Source organism: Micromys minutus (assembly GCF_963924665.1).
Source record: "Micromys minutus genome assembly, chromosome: 11".
Lineage (NCBI taxonomy): Eukaryota > Metazoa > Chordata > Mammalia > Rodentia > Muridae > Micromys > Micromys minutus.
In genome coordinates, this window is record NC_137980.1 from 17,202,322 (window position 1) to 17,219,823 (window position 17,502).

Here is a 17,502-nt window from a genome sequence, read left to right on the forward strand (position 1 = left end):
ACTCAGGGCTTCTTCAAGGACATCCTGCTTCCCTAAGTTCCTCAAATGAAATACAACCTAAACTTCCAGCTGCATATTCAACAGCCAAAAGAACGTCCCGTTTCCTCAAAAAAAAAAAAAAAAAAAAAAAGTTGTTTTTGATTTGGTGGCTGGAATCATCGAAACATTTTTTTGTTGATAAAATTCAAGTGTGTTATTTGAACTCTAGTGCATTTCAAAAGTTATAATAGGAGAGTTTAAGATAGCTTTCTCACTCGACTTTTCAATTCTCAGGGGTTGACCACCATTTTGGCTTCACCTCCTCCCCTCCAGGAGTGCTACAGGGTAAGGGGTCATCACTCATGCCCAGAGGTGGCATTCCTGTCCCTGTTTTCCGCCACCCTCAACCAGGATTGCTGGGAATGCAGTGCCCTTGGGTGGACAGGCCCCACAAACGCTCAGTGCTCACCCCAGACATGTTTGTCTCTCACTAAAACACAACCATAGATGTTATTCACAAAGCTTTTAAGTCAGGAAATCCATCTGTTTTCAATGTTGTAATCATCAATTTTCCTAAACAGGGTTTAAAAAAAAATGAGAAGATAACCATCCAATGAATACCTTTGCAAAAAAAAAAATTCTGTATTCGCTCTTTCACTTACTGTCCCAGATCCCTTCTCCATGTCTAGGGAAGTTGGTCTGAAGGCTGTCACCCAGGTGTTCTCGGCATTTGGCTTTGTGGCTGAGCCCAGGAACAGTCTTCTCATATGTGGAATTTAGGGGAAGAGTAAGAGGGGAGTGTCTGTGGAGTGGTCAGAAGGTGAAGGAGGGAAAGGAGTAAGGGAGGGGGTGGGGTAAAGATGATCAAGGTGCCCTCCATACAGGTATGGAAACACAGATTTAACAACATACTCACAGACACACACACACAAACACTGGAGCAGCCAATAGGAAGCACCAGCAAGGGGTGGGAGAGTCGTGTAGCAAGGATTATCCCTAACCTATAGCCTCGGGAGCTCACACACACACACACACACACACACACACACACACACACACACACATACACACACACACATACACACCCCGCTGTTCACCTATTCACTGAAGAGTGGTGTGCTGTCCCACCAGGGACCACAGCAGGAAGCTATTCCAGAGACCAGAGACCAAGCATGTTTTTAGTTTATTAATATATATATTTTTAAAAAGAGGGTGAACACAAAACAATGACACAAAAGTTCACAAGGGCGATGATAACAGTTTCATTAGGTCACAGACAGAACACAGGACAGGGAGTCAATGATTTAGATACGTCAACACAGGAACCAAGTTAACCGTACAGCTACAGGGCCTTCATGAAACCTATTCTACAGTATTTGGAAAGACTCTGTTTTCTTAAATAAACACCCTTTCTACTCTTATTTGCTTAAAATGCTAACATTTTTAAATCAGGAAAAAGATATGTTTTAAATTAATTTTCAAATTAATTTGTCAAAGGTATGAAGATTTTATGCTTGTTAGCCACTGTGCCATTAAAATGCTTTAAAAATAATTTCAGTAACTCTTAAGAAAAGCACAGGATAATTTTCCTACATTTCAATCCATTTCAACTTCAATCAATGAGATTTCATTTCATCATTATTATTTTTAACCAAACTGACCTATATATTTCTTAAAACCGAACTTAAGTAAAACTTTTTGTGTTTGCTTGCTTCCTAAAAAAAAAAAAAAAAGTTTTAAGATCTGTCTGCCTCTGCCTCCCAAGTACTGGGCTTAAAGGTGTGTGCCATAATGCCTTGATGATTTGAGTAAATTTCTGATAAAGCATTTGTAAATAAATAGTATCTTGCCATTGTAGACTGAAGGGCTTATGTATTAAAAATATACATCTTGTGTTGTGTTTTTAATCCTAATCTATAGCTACTGTAAGCAGAGGCTCATATATCCAAAGTGGTTTAGCTGATAGGCCTTGCTTCTGTGAAATGTGCTTGACATCTAGCTGAAGACAACATCTGTGTACGGTGATGTATCTGCAGTGCATACATCGACCACGGCGGACCACACGCCAGCTCTCGACACTGCCTGAGTAAGGGCCGGACTCACTCTACGGCCCACTACCTAACAGTGTGACCAGGGCACCTGGGTGCATCTGTCTGTGCAAGGGCCAGCCTCGCAGGACAGCCACTGGATGTAAACACACCTTTCTCGGTTTGTCAGACGTGCAGGCGTCTTTCATAGTTACTGCCTCTGAAGATGGCACACCCTACCTTGCCAATTTCCAATAGATATAGTCAGCTCACAGCTAATGAGAATCCTGGCAGGACGGAGTGGGCCTGGTGGCCCCCATCTCTGCTCTCTGGCCGCAAAGCCGAAGGGGCAGGATATACCTGAGGCTCAGAGGCCTCCGTGCAGATGGCTGTGTCTACTCATCAGGTTTCTTACAGTCCCGGTGAGTCTTATGATCAGTCTTGGCCACGTATTTAGTTAGTAAACTGCAAAGACTGCTCTCCAAATCAAAATGGGCTTTCCAAATGCTTTGATTATTCTTAAACTATGGTATGTTCAAGACCTTCCCGACACAGGTAATACTGTCATATCCTTCCATCATTAAACATTACTATCAAGTAATTTGAAATGAAATATATAGGCAAAAGCTGTATTAAGTCTACTTATGGACTCCTTCCTGATCATTAGGAGGTGGTGATGTTGAGCCCCGGAACCCAGGCAGCCTGCTCCTTGAGAAGGGGCAACACCCCCACGACGGCCACTAGCTGTGAACTCCATTGCTAACATCCACCAACCCTGACTTTATTCACTCAAAAGAATCAGATTATTTCCATAGTAACTGCCAGGGAATAAACAAAAAAGCGTCAAAGGGCAGATTCCATCTTGCATTGCAAATGTGTGCGTGCATACCACCTTATATGTTAAAGTCCCCTAGGCAGATAAAGAAGTGACATCCAGTTACTATCGTAGCACTAGCAACACTGGAAACCTTGATCTCTGTTCCCATCACCTTGCTGGTAATTATCCAATCTATACACTTGATAGCACTTGTAAGAAGTATGCATGCAAATCAGACATTGGTTGTTTTGTAGGTGCTGAAGTAAATACTGTTCTTGCCAGGGACTAAAGGGCTGTTCACTTTCCAACCTATCTTCATGGAACCTTCCAGCAACCCTTTCCCTAAGCTAACAGCTTTTTGTATATACTGTTATTCAGGTGACTGGAGCAGGTATCCATTTTACTCGGCATCAGCTGGCCGGTGCTGTTGCAGCTGTTGGGATCTGAGCTTTCTTTGCAGCACAAGATGCTGTAGAGGTGCCTCTGGCACTCGGAGGAGGCGTAGTAGTAAATCAAGGGGTCGATGCAGCAGCTCACGCTGCTTACACAGACGCAGAGGAGGTAGGCAAAGTAGGCCGCCTCCGTGCCAGGGCTGTCAGAGAGAAGCAGGTAGTGCACGATCAGAAGGACGTTGGTGGGCCCAAAGCAGACGATGAAGATGCAGAACACGGCGGCCGACAGGAACAAAGCCCGCGACTTCTTGCTCCGGTTGGCAACCGCGGAGGAGCTAAGGCATCGGATGATGGACGTGTAGCAGACCGTGGAAATGATCAACGGCACAAGAAAGAAGAGAGCCGAGAAGGCCGAGAAGTAGTAGGAGTAAAAGCCGTGCAGCAGGGTCTCACTGAGGACGTCGTGACAGGTGGTGATGTTGAGTCCCGGAACCCGGGTGGTTTGCTCCTTGAGGAGAAGGGGCACCACCCCCATGATGGCCATCACCCAAATGACCACGCAAGTGAAGTTGGCTCGGCCCAGAGTGCGCCAGGACAGGGACTGGATGGGGTACACCACCGCCAGGAACCGGTCAATGCTTATGACCGTCATGAGCATGATGGAGGCGTACATGTTACAGTAAAACGCCGCAGTGGCGAAGCGGCACAGGCCAGACCCGAACTGCCAGTCGCTGCCGGAAAAGTAGTAGCTGATCTTGAAGGGGAGCACGGACACGAAGAGCACGTCGGCCATGGCCAGGTGCAGCATGTAAACCACGGCCGGCTTCTTGACCTTCATCCGCAAGACAAACACGGCGATGGCCAGGATGTTCAGAGGGAGGCTGACCACGAACACAAACGTGTACACGGAGGGAATGAAGAGCGTCAGCCAGGGGCTGGTCAGATATCCCGACGCGTCCTCCGAGATGAAGGGAGGAGGCCGCGTGGGCGGAGGGCGGCTTTTATTTAAGTAGACTGCCCTGCCCTCCGGTAGGACGCTTTCGTTTTTCTCCTCCTCCTCCTCATCCCCCAGGGGGAACAGTTCAAATGTATTTTCACTGGGATTCCTGAGAAAGAACGAGCGGGGGTTCACCGTAGCATCTGTCCTCTCTGATGCTGAAAGAAGAAAACAGAGACCGTGAGTGACGTAGACGGGCAGCCGCGAGTGACGTAGACCGGCAGCCGCGGCGAGCCGAGGATGCTCTTTGTCTATGTTCTGTAATTTCCCCCAGTAGCAGATCCTGAACAGATGTGTGACTGATTTTGTGAATAAATATGCACCTAGCTTGAAATATTGCGCAACATTTTGCTTGGACACAATATTCCCATTACTCTACCACCCCACAGAACAAAGGGGAACGAGAGGTCACTTGAGAGATCTACCTCGCAAACCTCACTCACTTGCCACGAAAGATCAAACGATGCTTTGGTTTACATTTTCTATTTTAAATTTTAGGGTAGGAGAAAGCAGGCATACCACAGGGTGGATGGGAGCCGGTCTTCTCTGTCCACCATGTGGACCAAGGGGACTGAACTCTGTCAGGCTTGTTGACAAGTGTCTCTTTTCGCTAAGCCACCCTGCCAGCCCTCAGAAGCATGCTTTCTCCCCGGCTGTACCCCACCATCTTTATGTACACCTTGCCTTCGGTTCCTATGACTTCTCTTTCCTTCCCGAGCTAGCTTGAGCCATCCAGAGAAACCCACCTCTCCCAAAGAAAGGAAAGAATCCATAAAGAAATCAGAGAGGAAATTGTACAGGCCATAGAATAAGGAGCCATTCAGAGTAGGACTCAGAGCTCCCCAAGTTGACGACCAAAGCAGTTTTCCTGTATCTTCAGTTTGCTTACAAGTAGGATATCATAGATGTCTCATCTACCTAGGTGCAGAGGCCCTCAAGTTACCTCTTCACGCACCCAGGAGGTACAGATACCCCCAGTCAGCATCTTGCCTCCTTCCCCAGCAAGTCAGTCTAGCAGCAGATGTGCTTAGCAATGACCTTATTCTAGGATGCTATATGCCTCAAGGTGCATGCCTGGCCAACCAGGCTCTCCGAGTATCAACCAGATACCTGAATACACCTCCTTCCGTCAAAACTATCCACTTGAAATGTTATGTTAGTCAGGGAAAAGTCGATGGCACCAGTCAGACAGCAGGCTTTTTTGGGAGCAGAGGGCTTTGCTAAAAATCCTACATTTGTTGGGGGCGGGGAAGCTGAGGAACCACAGAGAAAACGGAGTCCCTGATGGCTGGGATTGCTTGTGGCAGAGGCTGGATATGCCTCTCGCTCAGAAATGTTGCCAGAGTTAAGCCTTGAAAACTGGACACGTGCAGTGGGGTTTCGGATTTGGGTTTTTTTTTTTTTTTTTTTTCTTTTTGTGGAACCTTCTTGAAAATGCACACTTTCAGAGAGGCTCTGAAACCTGTAACGCAACGATGAGTTCTGCTCTGAAGCGTCCCACAGAGACAAACCTCTTAGAATAAAACTTTAGGCGCTGCTGTGATTCCCCGTTACTCCCCAAGAATGGCGGAAGGTACTCAGGGTCACAGGACAGTGGAAGGCACAGGGAGGGAAGGGAAGGTCTTAGAGGATAAGATGACAGACTTTTTCCCCTCTTCCCAATGATTTTTGGTTTGAGAGAGCTCTAAAGCCAGTGTCCATGATATGGCTGAATACTTTCTGTCCTCTGTCCACTTCCTGGTACATAGATAAGGTTCTTGGAGTTTGCAGGATAAGAGTATCTTTTGTATGCTGATGAGATGGCTGGTGGTTTGAGGCTTCTAGATAGCTTCAGAATCAGGGCTAGTCACTTGACTGGCAGGAGGGCCAGGGAAGGTCTGCACTTGGTGTCCGTGTATCTTTCCCACCTATCTTTTCATTAGCATCTTCCTTGATACCATTTCTGATAGGTGGGAAACACAGGTGATGTTTTTCTCTGGGTTCTTTGAGCTAGCTGCTCTAGCAGATTATTATAGAATCTGAGTAGAAGATTCTATACATAGATACATAGCCTGTTTGAGTTCTAGAGGTCAAGGTTTGGGTATTTTATGTTTGAGACAGTCTTATGGGCTGAGCCTTTTAACTTAGATCTCTGATTCTACGTTCCGGGAGACGGTGTCAGAATAGACGGTTGGTGTCTGTTGGAGAGTCTGCCTGTGGTGTGAGGGAATCCACAGCACTTGGGGACAGTAGGGAGCACACTTTGTTGCACGGTTGTGAGAGCTGATAGGAAACTGACAGGCAGTTTCAGGGACAAGGCACCAAATCTTGCTTTTGTCCTTGCTGCAGGTCACGAATGCCAGAAGCGTTTAGGGCCCCTACCCCTGCTCTGGGCTCTTGTTATCTTTCTTGCTCTAGACAGATGCCCAGAAGGGATACATGTAACTGAACCTTCAGACCAAGAGATGCCACCCGCTTCCGGTGAAGAGCTTCGAGATTGACCTCTGAGTTTTCACAGTGGAAATGGGTTTTATCGATTATAATCTTGGTAGTGATCTGTTAGTCTCTAGATCGTGGGTACTCAAGTGCTGTGTTGATTTCTCTTTTTTACCGGTGTATCTGTACTCACATGGTCTTGCCAAGGTCTAACACTATCTGGGTTCCCTTATCATCCTCCAAGGTCTGAAAGGCATTATGAATGGAGATCCTGAGACCCTATAAGACCTAAACGATCTTAAATCTTGAATGGGGGAATTAGCCACCTTGGAAGCCACTTATAATGGACCCTCTCTTATAAACTATTTTGGACCTTCTCTCCTTTTTCCTGGCTAACACTAGGAAGGGAAACATCCCAACTACCTCCCCGAACCCCAAGATTTAAAACACCCTATTTCAAAAAATGCAGGTGTCAGGGCTTTCTTAAAGTCCATTAAGGGAAAGTCACTGTTTCCTGAAATTTGCGTTCTACCGCTGTCCCTGAGTGGAGATGACAGTGTGACCTGCTCCTAAAATGAGATCACCTACTATTGTTTCCCCTTGAAGAGTTTGTCCATCTGGCCCTGTCAGTAACCAGGCAGGCCAGGGCACCACTTCCCAGGAAAGCTGCAAGACATGCTAAGGAGATGGGCGGAATAAACATCCCTCAGTGTGGTGATGTTCTTACCCTTCCTAGAAGCCCTCCCTGATGCAGCCTTCTACAGAGTTCCTACTGCACAGCGATGCAGGTGTTGAGAGCTTTTACCGCTTACAGAGCTCCGCTACACAGTGGCACCCGACATTTATAGAGCTTCCGCTATGAAGTGATGCAGGTGTTTAGGGCTCCAGCACGCAGCATCTCCAGCATCACCAAACCTGCCCACTTTTCTGAGTTCAAACTCAAATTGTAACCCTCTCTCCCCCCATAACAGCAAAAAGCCTAAGCATGTTTTCTCCGACACGCTGGCTGTTCTCAGTCTCCAAAGATTACTGCATTTCCTAAACCCTAGCAAATTAGTACAGAGGAGGAGGTCACAATACATAGCTGGTTGGTCACAAGTTCCATAGTCACTGGGAAAGAATTTCAGGAAGGAGGAAAAAAAAGTCTCAAAAAAAAAAAAAAAAAAAAAAAAAGCCGCAGGAAAGAAGTCCCAAATTCCAGTGCAAAATCTGCCCTAGGCATTTTTTTTTTTTTTTTTAAGATGAAGTTATGCTTTGGAACCATGGCTGTCTTGGAATTTATTGTGCAGGCTGGCCCTAAAGTCATAGAAATCTACCTTCCAAGGGCTGGAGACTAAAGGTATGTCGCCATACCCCTCTCTGCTAGAGGGTTTGGGCAACACTTGAGTCATGCACATTACATACAATCCCTGCTAAAGATAAACAAAAGACGAAATCCCTAAGCCTCCAGCAGCAGCAGCACCGAAACCCCAAAGCATGTGGTAGTGGTGCTCGTAGGCAGTCCCAGTGCCCTGAAGGCTGAAGGCAGAAAGATGGAGAGTCCAAGGCCAGCCTGGACTATACAGTGAACCCTGTCTTTAAAACGAAATAGCACAAGTCTCTAATCTCAGCACTCACAATTGTGGAGGAGAGCAGTTCTCTGAGTTCAAGGCCAGCCTGGTCAGGACAGCCGGGGCTACACAGAGAAAGTCTGTCTCAAAAAAACAAAACAACAACAACACCCTGAAGTGATATTCAAGCTTCTGTTCAAGACTGCCAGCCACCAAACTAACTGACTGCTAATACAAAATGCCAGTAATCAATACTCTCTGAAGGGCTGTACCAGCATCCAGTCTTCATAGCCCAATGTCTAGAATACAGTCTCAAATGATTCAGCATAACAAGAATTAAGGGGCTGGGATTCTAGCTCAGTGACAGGACATTTGCCTAGCATGTAAGAAGGCCCAGGGTTTAATTCCCTGTACCAATAATAGATGATTACAAGAAAAATAACTGGGCACAGTAGTAGGTACATGTAATGTAAGCACTTGGGTGACTGAACCAGGAGAACGGAAAAACTGAGGTCCACCTGGGCTGTCATATAAGTCATCCTTGTTACAAAGTGTGGCCTTGTTTCAAACATACCAGTGTGTGTGTGTTGGGGGGGGCAATGAACTTAAAGAACTGGCAATTTTATTAGCTCTGCTCTAATCTTTTAGATTAGCTCTGGGGCTGGAGTGATGGCTCAGCCATTAAGGGGCTGCTTTTCCAGAGCACCGGACTTCAAGTCTTAGCACCTGTAAGGTGGCTCCCAATCATCTTTAGCTCCAGCTCCAGGTGACCCAATGTCCTCGGCTGGCCTCCACAGGCACTGCACACATGCGGCACACAGACATACATGCAGACAAAATAGCCACACACAGAATAAAAACTAAGTGAACTCTGTGCATTCCCCTTCCACGTATCTCACACCATCTACAAAAGCTAACTCCAACTGGATTAAAGACTGATACCCGAAACTACGTAGTCATCATAAGGAAACCCAGAAGAGGAAGCTGTCGATCTGACCCAAAGGCACAGGCAACCAAAGCAGAGAGACAGAAAGGGGTCGGAACAAAAGCTTTGTACAGACAGACAAGAGACAATATTACAGATCACACATCCTACCCGATAAGGGATTCCCATCTAAACATCTAAGGAACTCAGTACTCACTATTGAGAATACAAGTTGTTTTTTTAAAAAAGGAGGGGGGGAGGGGAACAGAAACTAAATAGATGTTTCTTACAATAATACAAAAAGTGCCCGAATGGTATGTAATAAAATGCTTAGTATTACTAATGGAATTAGTGGAATTGCCGTTTAAAACCACCACCAGCTATCACTTTACTTCATTAGGGAGACTACCATGAAGAATGGACGACTAACAAGTACTGGAAAGAGTGTGGAGAAGCCAGGACCCTGGACACCAGCTGGGGTGGGAAGCCCAGCCACTGTGGAAGATGACCCAGGACTTCAGAAAACAAAACCCAGAATCATCCCCACTCGTGAGCAGGGACACAGAGGGAACGCTCTGATGCTCAGTTCCCCGAGCCTGGCTGGAGGGAGGGTTTCTGGTGATGCACAGAGCAGAGTTAAGTAATTACCAACATGCCCCGGCACACACGCTGGAACCTACTTGACACTTGGAAGTTACTTATCTAGCTGAGCGGCTGGAATGTTGTCACGTGGTCTGAAAGCAACAGTCCACGGGTTTTGGTGGCTTTGCCAATACTGTTTTCTGACATGCCTTTCTCAGCACGTCCTTTGCCAGCAGCCCGGTCTTTACCCTAGGAACATTATACTTGAGGGGGCACATGGTACTTGCAGTTTGGAATGGGGAAGAATGTATAATAATCCCTCAACTAAATATCACTGCCCGAGGTGGGTGCCCTTTCTTTCTACTTTAGAAATTAAAGCGTGTCAGAAGAAAAGTATTCGTACGAAGTGTGTATTGAAAGTGTGTATTGTCACTGAAACACTCAGTCCAGGCAAGGTGGCTAGATACTTCAGGCACACTCAAGACCCTCATGATGGAATCTGAGTCTGCGCTTCTCAATTTTCCTACAGTCTGAGAGCATGACTCAGACAGAGGTCAAGGGGAAAGTGTCTGTCAGCTGGCCAACAGCTGTTCAGAGTCACCTTGCTTGTTGAGCAATACTCACAGCAAGGCAAAGTTAAATTCTGATCTTAACAGAGAAAGCGGTACAGGTCCAAAGTAGATCCTGACATTTCTTGTTAAGTTCTACTTAAGGAAGATCTCTCTAACGTCCCACAAGTGGTTTGGGGACAATGACGCTGGCAGCCTAGGCAGGTTCGGAACTCACTACATAGCTGAGGTTGGCTTTGAACTCCCAATTGTCCTGTCTTCACATTTACCAGCATGCCGGACTTCAGTTTTTATACTGGATATAGCATATTGCTAACTAGCTTAAACACAGGCCAATCTGGAGACCTGAAATTAGTGGCAGGCGATGGCTCTTTTGACTTTGATGAGCTCTGGCTGGAAGCAGGGGCGGTGGGGGACACTAAGGTATTCTTTCACTGTGCCTTTATCCTGGTGTGCACATAATGTTAACAGGCATTTACGAGATAGTCAGGGAACACGCACAGTGGATGACATTGAGAAATTGTCCACTTATTTCTTCAGATGATATTGCATTTATGAGAAAAGAGTTCTTACCATTAGACCTCTAGAACTGTATGTATATATAAAGTCATGTATTTAATTCATATATATATATATATATATATATATATAGTTAGTTAGTTAGTTAGTTTTTTGAGGCAGAGTTTCTGTGTGTAGCTTTGGCAGTCCTAGAACTCACTCTTTAGACCTCCAACTCAAGAGATCCACCTGCCCCTGCCTCTCAAGTGCTGGGATTAAAGGCATGTGCCACTACCTCTTGGCTTATAAGTTACATTTTTATTTAATAAAATAGAGTACCTAAGGACAGATCTTGAGGATGTGTTTGGAGGCTCAGCAGGAAGTACTGATACTCAAATACCAGCCCCCTTTCTTCCAGTAAGGACCTGCAGGGAAACGGCATTGAGATGCCTGGAGGAGGGGGCACCCACCTGCCAGATCAACCCTGGTGATAGTCGGGCTAATAGATTCCCCTCAGCCGGATCACCCTCACATCCTGTATTTAAGAATTTAATGAGAAGATGTCTGGGATTTGCTTTCAAATTCTCTTGCAGAGGACACTAGGGGTTTTGCTAAAAGCCAGATGATGGGTCACGGACAGATGTGTGCAAAGCAAAAGAAGTCATTCATGAAACCCACTTTCACCAGAGATTTATTTTTAATTATGTGTGTGTATGCATGTGTGTATATGTCTTTATGTTTGCAATTATGTGTGTTCTTGCTGTGCACACGAATGAGCAAGTGCCCTTCTAGAGCTAGCTGTGAACCACCTGACGTGGGGACTGAGACTCAAACTTGGGTCCTCTGCTAGAGCAGTACATGCTCTTAGCTCCCGAGCCATCATCTTTCTAGCCCCAAATATAAGTGTTGTTGTTTCGAGGGTGGAGGTATTGTTTGTTTGTTTGTTTTCTTCGTGCAGAAGGAGGGGAAGTTCTCGAACGTTCTCATGAATATGGCTTTATGTTTAGAGAAATCAAGTATCGACATCTTATTTATTTAGAGGCTTCTTACTATGCAGCCTTGGCTAGCCTCAAATTTGCTATGTAGACCAGGCTGTCTTTGAACTCAGAGAAATTTGCCTGCCTCTGCCTCCTAAGTACTGGGATTAAAGGTGTGTGTCACCATGGCTGGATAGTATTAACACTTTTAAGGTTTGATGGAGGGAATATGTAGAAATTGTATGTAGGAAAAAAAATCCAGGAAACCTTCACATGTGTTGAACACCCACAAAACACCAGACACATCCCTTGCTTCTACCTATAATCTTATTTTATAAATGACAGTTTAGAGGCACAGAGAGGCTAAGTAACTAATTCAAGATCACACAGCTGGTAAGTGGAAGAGCCAGGACTTGAACCTATTAGGCGTGAAAGCCTAACACCCTTTGACCACAATAAGCCATCTGCTCTCTATTTTCATTTTTGGTTTTGATGCTTATTTTGGGGTCACATCTTCGGTTGCTTGGAAACTCTGGAGTTTACTGGCTTTGGCTATGTACCAACCCCTGTCCACAACTCAACCCTTCGAGTTGCACAGGAAGTAGACAAACACCACAGACATGAACAGTGAAAACCCTTCTGCATGTGTAGGTGTGTATGTGTATGCACGTGACTGCGTGTGCACTTGCAACCATATGTGTGCACGTAGAAGCTGGCAGCAAGAGCTTTGTCTGTTGCTCTCTGCTTTGCTGCTCTGAGTTAGGCTCTCTTACTGAACAGGAAGCTCTCCATTTTGTCTAGGCAGGCTGACTAGCCAGAGAACTTTCAAGATCCGCCTGTTTCTGCCATCCAGTGCTGAGGCTGGGTGCTTGTGATTCGAACCCAGCCTCCTGCCTGCTTGCACACCAAGGTACCTGACTCAACTCCATCCTCCCTGGACCCCCCAATGAAATCTTTAATGCGATGTTCTGGGTGGGGCCTACGCAAGAATAGGAGGAGGACGAACCAGTAAGGCAGCATTCAAGGCAGAATGTCCTGGAGGCTGCCTGTCTGGCACACCCTGGAGCTTTCTGGTAGGCCTGGAGGAGCTGCAGGCAGGACAAGTTAGGGGAAGTTATTGTAGTGTGTTCCAGAGGCACAGGGACATGCACACAAGTCTGTAGGACCCTTGCCTGGGGGCAGAAGACAGATGCTGGGGGGGGGGTTAGGATGCTTGAATGTCTCCTTGAGAGCCACTGTGCTTCTGTGATCATTTTAATCCTTGTGGTCTGTTCTCTGCCCCAATCACTATCCCCAGGATTCCCGTCCCAGGAAAGCCGGTGTGTCCAGGGTCCGCAGTCCCTCCCAGACTTCAGCTGTCCCTCTACCCCAGTCTTTCTGCAGTCAGTGACCCTGCACTGAAATAATGGCTCCTAAACAAGAGAGAGATTCATAAATGACACTTCTGAGACAGCTCTTCCGGCAAGGCGTTGATTTTGCTCCTCAGGGGCAGATCACTGTCTGGGTGGGGTATGCTAGGTTTAAATTCCAGTGGAGACTGAGCAATGGCCGTGAAATCCAACTGTAGGGTTGCCACAAGTTTCTAAAATATATTCACGTCTTTGTAATTCTGTGTATTGTGTATGTGTGTGTTTGTGTATGCGGGTGTCTCAGGGGTGGTATGTGCACTAGTGCGGTTGCCCACGGAGGCGGGAGGTGTCTAGACACCTTGAGGCTGGAATCACATGTCACGAATGTTATGTATATTGCCACAAAGTACAATGTATCTCTTACTTATGGCTGGCTGGCAGACAGACAAACAAAATAGAAACCTTGTTTCAGGTAGTACTCTAAAATCCAATCTGCAACTTGTCGCAGACTTTAAATACACATTCTATAATGTCTTTTCCTAAGGCTGTGCAGATTTTCTTGTTGCTATGTGCAACTCATAGAGTAAGACAGCAAAGTTACTTTTGAAAGCCACTATTACACTAATACACCAGGGAAGCACGTGGCTCTCAAGGAGGCATTAAGCATCCTAACCCCACATACAGGGGATTTGCTGGACTTAAGGATACAGAGAGAAAACCCTTCACTTCAAAACTTGGGGCACTGTAGTGCAAGCATACTTGTAATCTAGAACTTGAGAGGCTGAGACAGGAGGATTTGAGTTGAATGCCAGTCTGTGCTGCACAGCAAACATTGTTTTAAAAAACAAACAAAAACAGGACTAGAGAGCTGGCTCCGTGAGGAAGAATACTTGCTACAAAGAAAGCGTGAGAGACTAAATTCCCATCACCGTACCCATGTATGACTGTTATCCCAGTACTGTGTGCACATACATGGGCTGTGTGCACATACATGGGCTGTGTGCACATACATGGGCTGTGTGCACATACATGGGCATGGGCAAGCACATGTGTGGGTTTGCTCGGCAATATCACAGGAACTATTGACACAGGCCTGCACATACCCCTCTTCCAGCCCTAAACTTGCTAACAAGTGTATGTGGCAGAGAACTACAGCAAGGGAGGACCTGAGGGAGAGGGTCCGGGAGGATGGGGTGGGGGAGATCCCCGAAAAACACCTGGTTTCTAGGGAATGCCATTTGCCATGTACTCTGTCAGTTATAGGCAAGAGGTACTGAAAAGCTGAATAAAGGAATCCACAAACCAGGTAACAGAGAAGTCAGGCTGCAGAAAGCACAGGGTCTGACACTAGCAACATGATACAAACACACACACACACACACACACACACACACACACACACACACACGTCACAGTTCCTGATACTGTCTTCACAATGATGGTGCTCTAACGGTGTCTCAGTGGAAGCAGACCCTGAGGACTTAGGAACCCCAGTGAATGGGATTTAACCCCTGAAACATGGGGCCACATGTGGATGATGACAGGTGAGCCCACAGATCCAAAGAGCAAGCTAGTAGCTGAAAGACCGGATGCTCACAGAATTCATCGTGGGGTAGCAACTTCTGGGACTTAGTGGAGGAAGTGGTAACTGCACCAGACTTCAGAATGGATGACTGTATGCTCTGAGGATTTCATCTTAATTGAAAGAAAGAATATGAGGAGGGAGATAGGACTGTGAGAAACAAGAGAGAGAGAAAGAGACAGACAAACTGACAGGTGTTACTAGGGATAAAGGGATCAGAGCCCCAAATGAAGAGAGTAGCAATACCAGAAACCCAGGTTTCTAGGGAACCCCATTATTTTGGGGTCTTTTTGCTTAGAACCCAGCTAAGCTCCAGTTTGCTAGGGCAAGAGGGACGAGAGAGGTGTGGGGGAGGGGAGGAAGGTGAGTGGGAAGGAGATTTTTGGAGAAGTCCTGGGCTCTAAAGAGAGCAAGTTCACATGACAGACCCAGCTATGGCGGCGGTGGGTGGGGTGGGGTGGGCACTACCTAAGCAGTTAGTGGTTCAAAGGACATTCGAGGTTGAGAAAGTCAGCTGGCCTGGAGTGACATAGGGAAAGGAGCCAGAGAGGGCATCTGCTCTTGAGGGACGATTACAGTAGCTGGGCGAAGTGAGGGATATGTAAGCGGAAGGCAGAGTGAAGCTGGTGCTTGCCCTGTACAGGGACCTCTACCTTTTTGCTGAGGAACAGGATAAAGATGGCAGCCTCTGAAATCCCAAGGCACTTGGCCACAGTGACCATTAGCTATTCTATCTTATGCAGTGGTAAGAAGCAGATTTCTTTTTGACTGGGTTTGTGAATTCACCTATTTCCTGCACCCAATGTACAGGGGCCATTCCTATAATCACCCCCCCCCCCCCGTCGTCAGTCTTTCTGGGCCTCAATTTTAGTGTCAGCAAAAGGGGCTAAATGTCTCCTTCTCATACCTATGCTCTGTGCTGGCCAGAGCACATAGTCTGTATTTTAAAGGGCCTATCACAAAATAAAACCGAGGAAGTATAATCTCAAGTTATGTGAACTCGCATCTCCACACACACTTTGGATCCCCCCCACCCCCCTGAGGATTAAAGGACAGCTACCCAAACACAGGCAGGCTGGTTAGTTGCTACACAACTTGGGGGCCCTCTCTGGGGTTCTGAGTTTTCCCAAGACCATACTCAAGCTCACACTGAGGAAAGACAGAGAACAGGAAACACCCTACTCTTTGTCACCTCTTAATCCTTACGTGTGGGAGCACCCGAGAGCACATTCTTTCAGCGATAAAGAAAGAAACAAAACTCACTAGATTTTCTTCAGCTTGAAAGGCGCGGCTAAGGGTTTCTAACAAATTATCCCTACTAAGAAACTCAAAACAATTTCCCTCACTTTCTAGTTAGGAGCTTTACGGGTAAGCGCTTCTACTTTGGGGAAAGGAGAAAATATTTGATGAGGTAAGTTGACCAAATTTATTTGGTCAAACAAGCAGATACTTAAAAATACACTATAAGTAACGAATGTACTGGAGGCAGGCTACCTCCTTGCAGATGAGAATTCGGGGGGGGGGGGGGACCTAAGACTAGATGGTTTCTAGGGGAGCCTGATTCTGAAGAGGGTCCCTTTTCTCCATCCAGAGAAACAGGTTTTCCGATAACAAAGACCCACCCCACTTCCTGCAACCAGAAACCTTCATCACCTCCTGGGTACCAGACCGAGCTGGGGACTGTACCGTCTTTATTGTGTGATTGTGGCTTTCCCTCCTGGTAAATCAAACGGAAGACGGGGGTTGGGGGGGTGAAGAAACAGAGAGGGAGGGGGGATCGTTTCATCAAAGCAAAAACTTCGAGAGTAGTTCCACTGCACACCGAAAGCACAGAATTACAAGACCCTTTCTTTCTGAAGGTGATCTTACAAAACAGGCCACACAGTGACAATAGAAGCGACTGCGGAGACCGTTCGGGTCCCTACTCCGGATCCAACACCGGGTGGCCCGAGGACTGCACCCTCCAAAACCGAGTCCAAAAGAGCATGGGCCATGCGGGGAGTGGGGAGGATATGGCACGCCCCACATGGATGTGACTAGATCTCGGCCCAAACGGCTGTTTGGCTCCTGGGGGAAACTGAGGCAGGGTTGCAACTGGGAGCACTCCCTCACCGAGCTGGGGCAACCTATATTCCGATAGCCTCCTCCGTGCGCACCCACCGCCGCTCTTACCTGGCTGGCTCACAGGGACGCGAAAAGACAGCACGGGACCGCACAGGCTGAGGCCGACGGCGACGAGCAGCAAGCACCGGGGCCCCATTGTCCCGAGGCTGCCCGCGCGGCCCGGCGCCCGCCGTCGCCTACTTTCTTCTGAGCAGCTCGTTCGGAGCCTGCCGGGGGACTAGTGGCTACTGCGCGGCCCTGGGGTGAGTATTTGGAGGCGGTTCAGAGGCGTGGGGCGGGGCCCCGCGGGCTGTGCGCGTGCCCGCAGCCTCCGCTCGTGCCCGTCCCGGGATTCCGCACCAGATGCTCGCCCCTCCCCAATCTTCCCCAGTCTGGCCCCCGTGCGGTTGAGCGGAGAGCCTGGGAGTGACTCAGCCCCTCGGGGTCCTCGGAGAGCGCCTGCGGCCGCTTCAATAACTCTCCTGGGATGTAGAACTAGACCGGGACGGTCCCGTGGTGGTGCTCCAAGTCTCTTTCCCTTCCCGGCTTCTGGGCGCGCTCACCAAGTTTGGAGTTTAGCTTAAAGTTAGCGAGTGACTTCTATTTTTTTTTTTTTTTTTAATTTATGAGAGTTGCATTTAAAGATTGACGCTGCAGTGACAAAGGTGTCCCCAGATGTGGGGACAGGGTGCTTGGCATTTCTCGAAATTCTTTATTTTGCGAGCTTAGACGGATCACGT

The 17,502-nt window shown here is 47.2% G+C and overlaps 1 protein-coding gene across 1 annotated transcript; it reads right to left on the reverse strand.

Annotated features, from left to right (window-relative positions):
- Positions 1-1,161: 1,161 nt before the first annotated feature.
- Positions 1,162-16,982, reverse strand: F2R (coagulation factor II thrombin receptor). Its single transcript, XM_080924674.1, has 2 exons — positions 16,832-16,982; positions 1,162-4,370 (listed from the first exon to the last, which is right to left on the reverse strand). The coding sequence occupies exons 1-2, from the start codon at positions 16,917-16,919 to the stop codon at positions 3,166-3,168; spliced, it is 1,293 nt and encodes a 430-aa protein (XP_080780800.1). The 5' UTR covers positions 16,920-16,982; the 3' UTR covers positions 1,162-3,165.
- Between the last annotated feature and the right edge of the window lie 520 nt (positions 16,983-17,502).

Bases quoted from the DNA above. Each gene is read 5' to 3' on its own strand.
- F2R (XM_080924674.1), bottom strand. From the start codon at position 16,919: ATGGGGCCCCGGTGCTTGCTGCTCGTCGCCGTCGGCCTCAGCCTGTGC. The intron at 4,371-16,831 runs GTAAGAGCGGCG...TTCTTCTTTCAG, and splicing joins CGTCCCTGTGAGCCAGCCAG to CATCAGAGAGGACAGATGCT.